Consider the following 8,019-nt stretch of genomic DNA (forward strand, 5'->3'; position numbering starts at 1 on the left):
CACACCGCAAATCCGAGCCGAGCACGTATGAACTGCGTATGCGTGAGTGCCAATAACTCTCCTTACCAGCAGGCGGCGGTAGTGTGTATTCATCATTCAAAAGAAGCAACAACCGGAAGACAGAGAAGAAGAACAGACTCCGTGATATAAACAAACAACAAATAGCGTTTTTCTTTCCATTTTCACTCTCGTCCATTGAAAACATGAAAGAACAGGAGCTCTATAAACCGATGAGGTGAAATAGCCGTCCGTGTGTGTTCCATCTTCCATTTTAAATCATTTGTTTACCTCCCTCACTTCCGTTAACGCTTCTCATGCACTGATTCGCTAGCTGAACAGTCAATCGGTGTTATCCCTTTGTCCGACTTCCGGTGGTGTTCCCGACGCCGATTCAACATGTTGAATCGGCAAGAAAAGGCGTCAGGTCGGCAAAAAAGACCCGACGGTGCGGCGCACACCACTCCGAATAGGGCGTGCCCACGCTCATGTTCGGCCCGACTCCCATTTACTGCCGATTTCGGGCCGGTGTATCTGGGCCTTTACACATGAGGTCATTGCTTTCTGACAGACTTGACCCTTTTACTCTTCAGGTTGCATAGGGAAAATTAGTAGCAGTCTAATGCCATGCTATTCAGTTCACTTCCTCCTACTTCCTGTACCCGGTTTCCTGTCTAACCTTCAGTAAACATTTTACAAAAATATAAATATGCAAATATGAAACATACAGGTCAATATCACCTTGCTATTGGTAGCTGAACTGTCAATACCCCAAAAAATATTCTTAGATATAAATACCTAATTTTGAGTTATTTGGACACAATTAACACTTATGGTTTCATGTCCAAAGAATAGATCATATTTGTTAAAGGTGGGGGTAAGTTTGAGAAACCGGCTCGATAAACACTTTTTGTTATATTCCATGGAATGCTCTTAACATCCCGATAGCAATGAATATCTTAAGTGCTTTGACAAAAAATGCATTAAAAAAATCATCTGTGGAAGCCGTAGTACTGTAAAAAGCACGACCAATCATTTTAGCCGGCCCGGCTAAAATAACTGGATGGCCTACCTACCTGTCAGCCTTGCATCTGTGCACAAACGTATCTCGTGCCATCATTGGTCATGTGCGCGTTCCTGTGTGTTGGAGGAGGGGCTCTGTAAGGAAGTGGCAGATTTTTTCCGGCTGTGTATTTTCAAATTCTAGCGCACTCGAGCTGGTTTCTCCAAAATGACCTACCCCACCTTTAAGTGTTATTATGGGAGAATTACTATTCTTGTGGTATTACTGCCTTATTAGGCCCATATTGAGCAGAGCATATTAAGACCAGAACTCAGGCACAACAACTTCCTTACTTGCAATAAATAAGCACTAATTAGAGGGTTATTGAGGAAAAACTCTCAACTAATGGCTTATACTTGTAGAATATGGTCATGTAGAATAAGGCATTAATAGGTGTTTTATAATGATGAATAGAGAGCCAATATACTGATAATATGCATGTTAATTAACAACTAGTTGATTGTTAATTTGTGTACCTTAATATAAAGTGTTACCCTTTTGTCATATGAATCTTGACAGAAGAAGAACAAAAACAAATTCTTTACTGGTTTGCAAAACATAAATCTCAAACAGCAAAATGGTTCCAGGATGTATTTTTGATAGCGCAAGGGGGAGAAATACTTAGAAGATGAAAAATACATGTGCTTAGAAAAGATCATGTGGGACTTCCGAGTAAAGCCTCTTCATAGGATGTATGCTTCTTTAAGATAGTCCATTACTGTCTGAGTCAACAGAGGTAGACATACAAATGTAAACTGTGTCCTTTCAAAGATTCATGAGTGGGAATGTGAGAAATGACAAGCAGGTGAAGCAAAAATGATTACAAGAGATTACAGGAGTTCAGTGTTTATCTAGTGTAACATAATGTAGCGTGACAATTGCAGATATAATCTCATAGGTTAACTCCTTCTTTGAAGGTTGCGAGAGCGTGAAGTCATGCAGGATCTTCTTAGAGTTTTCTAGATCAGGAATTAAGCAGTAGTCTGCTACAGTACACACTATAAGTGGCATGTTTATGGCTGGGTAATGAGGATTACATTTGAAAAGGAGATTAGAGCTAGGGGGTCTAAAGAGGAAAGCGCCGACTAGACACTGACAGAGGGCAATATGTAGAGTAAGCAGACAGAGGACAGTGCGTGTCGTATGATTAGATTAGATGAGGATGTGCTGGGAGCTAGAGAGAGGGTCATCCCAGGATGAGGGGAGGAAGGATGTCCTCCCTGTTCTGGCCTGCATACCAACAGCATAAACACCATACACCTTACACAATACATTACAATGACCCTGACAGCCCATACAAAGTGGTACAGCATACAGTATTGATTTACGGGTACACACCTCTCCCACAGTAGAAGACTTCCAAGTCTCCATGAGTCAAAAACATCTTAGCGAGTGCAAAACCATGAATCATGCCTGTTCGCAATGACTTTTTGTATACCGGCCAAGATAGAAACACGGATAAAGTAGTATTGGGAGCCAGAGCTAAGAGTTCCAGATTGCATGGTTTGATTTATAGCTATACTACTGTGCTCGGTGGAAAACATACAGTATGTCTTATAATTCGTTAATTGTTTTCCTCAAAACTTTTTATCTTGTGTCTGCTGCTTAGTAAGAATTTGATATATGCTATACATGGCCCAAAGTATGTGGACTCCTGAAAAGTACACCCAGATGTGATTGTTGAAAATGTTCTCCTCAACCATGGGCATAATACCGTTTGGGGCTATTGCAGCTTTCACACTTCCGGGAAGAATTTGAAAACTGGTTGCGGAGATTGAGGTCGGCATGTTGAGGTACAATTGTGAACAAAAATCAGGTGATGGTCAACATTTGTGAATATTGCATAATGACTTTTTTAGGACTTGGGTCTTGTTGTGGTGCTTGACTTTGGACTTTTGTGGAATAACTTGAGACTTTAACATGAAGAACTTTTCAATTCCACTAGCCCAAACCATAACAATCAGATATGAACAATTAAAAATAAGAAAATGGAATTAGCAACATACTTTTTAAACGTCTAAAATATATTCAATAAAATCTTCATTGCACTATAAATAAATGAGGTAACAAGGATACGCTAGACTAAAATTAGCGTGTGCTATGAATCCCAAGGGTTGTGGTGGATCTGTAGGCCTTCAGAACATCTGGATCTGTAGGCCTTCAGAACATTCATTCATTTGTTAGGTAAAAGCCCCTACAATTCAGAATACAAGGCCCTTGAGCATAATAATAATAAGAAAACACACTGATTTTTATTTCACTTTGTGTTGAACCTCATAAAACACATATTTACTGCAGCTGCCAAAACACAAATGACACATTAATGTTTCATAGTAAACACACCCTACACGTGACATCCCTAGTGGTGATAATGCTCATTGGTAGGAATTTTAGCGCCATCATGCGACAAGTAAGGGATAATGGAGCATAACTGGCAACCCCTACGTACTTGACGTAAAAGCAGACGGAAGTGGAAGTTGCCCATTTCCAATATGTCTGCTGGCGTCTTCCCACTCTGAACAAAACAAGACTCGTGGAGAATGGCAGACGGGGGAGTTGACGAGCTTTCGCAGCTTGAATATTTGTCGTTGGTGTCCAAGGTCTGCACGGAGCTTGACAACCATTTGGGGATAAGTGATAAAGATTTAGGTGAGTATTTTGGGCTCCAAACGAACTATTCCCGCTAACCCACTAGCTACCTGACGCTAACTAGCTAGCTGCCTTGCCAATTAAACTGTACACTGGCTTGTATTCCAATATTCGTTTATAGGTTTTTGTTCGGGATTCTTGCCACGTAAACCGTAACTTGAAGTGGGATTTTAGCAGCAAATTATCATTGTGATAATTTGCTTTTAGTGGAGTTGGCTATCTTGACTGTTAACTTGTTCATTTGTCAATTGTTGTCATTTTTTTGCAGCTGAATTTGTCATTGACCTTGCTGAAAAACAGCCGGTGTTCGATGGCTTTAAAGCTCTTTTGCTCCAAAATGGAGCCGAATTCACAGTAAGTTAAGCTAACAGTCATTACACGTTGTAAGTTAGCATAGATATCCAGCGCTAGCCAGCTTGTACGTGGTAACTAATCGGGTTGGTTCCCGTTTTTGTTGTTTTCATTGTAGGATTCTCTCATCGGTAATTTGCTCAGGCTCATCCAGACAATGCGTCCTCCATCGAAAGCATCTATGAGTAAAGGTGAGGTTATGTAATCTATTCTTTTTTTCTTAAACAAGCTGAACAAAGTTGCAGATATTTATATTCAATAGCTGATGTATCAATTTGCTGTAGTCAAATCATAGACTGAGTCAAATACATAAACTAAACCTATTGACCTCGAAAAAGCAACATTTTAGTAAACATACACATAACAAAGTCAAATAGTCAGTGTAAGGTAATAGTTTCTCTGCCAAATAGGGGTACATTTATTTATAACATCTAATCAAGAATAATGTGCATCATTCACTTAAATCTTGTTCACATTATTTTAATATATAGCTACATGTGTACTTCCCTTGTACAATGCTATATTGAAAAACCTTTATGTATTTCTCCCTTGCTTATAATCCACAATACAATTATTGAATAACGTTTAATTTTCAGCAACTGAAGCTTTGGCCAAGCCGAAGACAGAAAAGGACAAGCTGAAAGAGCTGTTTCCTGCGTTGTGTAGAGCAAATGAGCCAGTGCCAAAGGTACGTTACTCCAACACATTATTTTACGAGCTATAACTTTGACTTTTAATCCCACTATTACTATTTATGCTGTGCAACATGTTTACAATTTATAAACGATTGAACATCACACTATTCTGCCGTGTGTGTTCACCGCCTAATGCCATTAACTGTAAATACAATGGAAAACTGAAACAATATGTAAACTGGTGAAATGTAATGCCACGGTGATGCTAATTGTTTTTGTTTAATTGACTTTCTTAGAAGATACTTGACGAAGATGATGTGAAAGTAGCTGCTGATGTCATGAAAGAGCTGGAGATGTTTATGCCCAGTGTGAGTGGAACAGAGACCAAAAGCAGCAAGAGCAGGTGAGACGACCGAGGACACAGGTCACATTTGGAAGTGCGAAATGGAGATTGTACATGTTACTGATGTTGCTTTAAGTCTAGAAAACAAAATGCAACATCCACCATCTATACTATCACATTCATCGTGTGATTTCAACTTTTTAATGACATGATGATATAGTGGCTTGTGATCTCTACTTTTTTTTACATTTCATACTTTGTTTTGCAGGTCCGAAAAGAGCAGACGCCAAAGCCGAAGTCGCAGCAGAAGCAGAGACCGGGACAGATACAGAGATAGAGACCGGGATCACGACAGAGACCGGGATCGGGACCGGAAGAGACGGCATCGCTCAAGGTCCAGGTCGCGCTCCAGAGACCACGATCGCCACCGAGATAGAGATGGAGATCGTGGAAAAAGAAGAGACAAATCTGTCCGCAGGTCTGAGCGCTCGCCTAGTCCCAAGAAAGACCAAGACAAAGACTCTGAGCGCTGGCAAGACAAACACGTGGACCGCCCACCACCTGAGGAGCCTTCTGTCGGTGACATATACAACGGCAAAATCACCAGCATCATGCAGTTTGGATGCTTTGTTCAGCTGGAGGGACTAAGGTTAGTATAAAGTCTCCAGAGTGTAACATTGACTTTAATCTCAGAACGCAGCTCAATTTACTGGCTACCTCGCTGCAATTAATTCTGTAAATATATTGCAACTGCTCAGATCAGTGCTCTGTTTGCATATACATTCCATGATGTAAGATCTACCATACGATATCAGGAAGCTGCTGCATATTTCAATCTGTAAATTCTTCTATTAAAGTCAATCATGTGTTTCCTTGTATGCAGGAAACGATGGGAGGGGTTGGTCCATATCTCCGAGCTGCGCCGAGAGGGCCGTGTGGCCAACGTTGCTGATGTTGTCAGCAAAGGCCAAAGAGTCAAGATCAAGGTGCTCTCATTCACTGGCTCCAAGACCAGCCTTAGTATGAAGGTAAGAAGAACGCACCACAAATTATTAAACTGAAATCTGTTAATCGTAAGCACAGCTAGAATAAATGGATTGAACTGTGTGTCTGGAGAATACTAAATTAATATTTTTAGTAGGGCTGTCAAGTTAACGCGTTACCGCACCTTTTTTTTTTTCACGCCACTAATTATTGTATACCGTAGTTTATTTGTCCTCTGGCCGCCCCGTAGTTTCATAGCCCAAAGGCTTGACGTTGTTGTTGTCGTTAGTTGGATGGTGGGAGATTAAAAAAAAAGGTGTTTTTAAACAGCAAGCCAAGCACACAGCTGATGCTGACAGCCCCGCTCCTGCCGCTCGCTTGCAGCAGACCACGCTTGAAAGTTTGCTGGGGAGACGCCTGGACAACAACAGCGATAGCTAAATGGGTGGCTACGGCTTCACATTGTGGAGGACGAGGGGCTGCGTTAGATCATTCCAGGGTTCGTACGGGTGCTTGAAATCCTTGAAAATGCTTGAAATTTAACGTTGTGTTTTCAAGGTTGGGAAAGTGCTTGAATTTTGGGAATGGTGCTTGAAATTGAGATAAAGTGCTTGAAAATGTAAATGCTTTACTTTTACAATAAATTGCTGTCTGACTGAATAGTTCGCTTTTTAGATTAAAAGAAAATAATTGCTTCGCTCCTACATAAAACAGCTCCGCTGCGGCCTTCCCGCACTATGCGCGCGACCTACAAGTGTTTGTGTTACGTGTGACCTGGGCATTCTGATGAGAGTGATAGATGACAGACAGTATACCAGGAGGTTGCAGTTTCAACGAGCGTTGGCTAGCAGAAGACGAATACAAGCCATGGGTAAGGGTCAAGCCCACGAGTAGCCTCCTGCAAAGTTAGCAAAAATAACGATGCGAGAGTCTGCGCTGACGAGCCACATGAAAGGTACGCCGCAGTAGAGCATTTTAGATTAGGCTAACGTTGCATGTTACGTTTGTTTAAGCTAACGTTAGCGAGCTGAATAGCGAACTCGATTGAGGGATAATAATAATTACAGGGGACAATCAGAGGAGCGTACCTATGTTATGTGCGTTACAGTCGCCATCGTGTGGTGTTCAGAGGATGAAGCACTCACGGCATTTCGTGTTATAGTCACAAAATATAATCTATTGATTCGACACAGAGTGATTTTGAAAGCAATGTATTTCTACTGGTAGTATGTTTCGTGCCTAAATCAAATGTGACTTGCTCTATCGAAATCAGTCACATTGACCCGAAGACACATTTTCGTTTGTATTACTGGTCTGGGGGAAGCTCGCGAGTGTGTTAGTGTATTTTTGCGTTTGTGTACCGGGGAAACACTTACAAGAATCACCGGCTGTTGTTATGCTTGCTGTGATGTTACATTAGTCCGTTCTCTGCTTGTAATTATGCCGTTACAAGCTTCAAAGTTGTATTTATCATCTGAATTTACCGAAACAAGTTTAATATTCTGAAAGCCAATACTTTGTTTATTTGAAAACAGATGAAAACAAACTGTCTTTTATATAAAATGGAAGTATTATACAAGTAAAACTACATTTTGCTTTAATCCCATGTAATTGTAGAATGAACACAGTCTTCCTTTGAATATGTATAAGTCAGGTGTCTTGAGTACTCAAAATTACCTACAAATCATTGTACACATTTGTAAATATTATTTTCCACTTGTTACCATTGTAAGTCTATTTTTATGCAGCTCTGCGTGATTTTGTGGCTACAATTCAGGCTAATACGCTACCAGAGGTGGAGTAAGTACTCAGATATTGTACTTGAGTCAAAGTAGAAGTACTCAGATATTGTACTTGAGTAAAAGTACAAGTACTCAGATCTTGTACTTGAGTAAAGTAGAAGTACTCAGATCGTGTACTTGAGTAAAAGTAGAAGTACCAGAGTGTAGGAATACTCTGTTACAGTAAAAGTCCTGCATTCAAAATGTTCCTCAAGT

The 8,019-nt window shown here is 40.6% G+C and overlaps 1 protein-coding gene across 1 annotated transcript; it reads left to right on the top strand.

Annotated features, from left to right (window-relative positions):
* Positions 1–3,534: 3,534 nt before the first annotated feature.
* Positions 3,535–6,066, top strand: LOC104942511 (ATP-dependent RNA helicase DHX8-like; the record flags this gene model as incomplete). Its single annotated transcript, XM_010767739.1, has 7 exons — positions 3,535–3,709; positions 3,978–4,063; positions 4,179–4,251; positions 4,657–4,748; positions 4,992–5,098; positions 5,307–5,687; positions 5,922–6,066. Coding segments are annotated over exons 1-7 (993 nt in total), but the record flags the coding sequence as incomplete, so codon positions are not given.
* Positions 6,067–8,019: the final 1,953 nt, after the last annotated feature.

Source organism: Notothenia coriiceps, unplaced genomic scaffold, assembly GCF_000735185.1.
Source record: "Notothenia coriiceps isolate Sejong01 unplaced genomic scaffold, NC01 NC01_scaffold00004662, whole genome shotgun sequence".
NCBI lineage: Eukaryota > Metazoa > Chordata > Actinopteri > Perciformes > Nototheniidae > Notothenia > Notothenia coriiceps.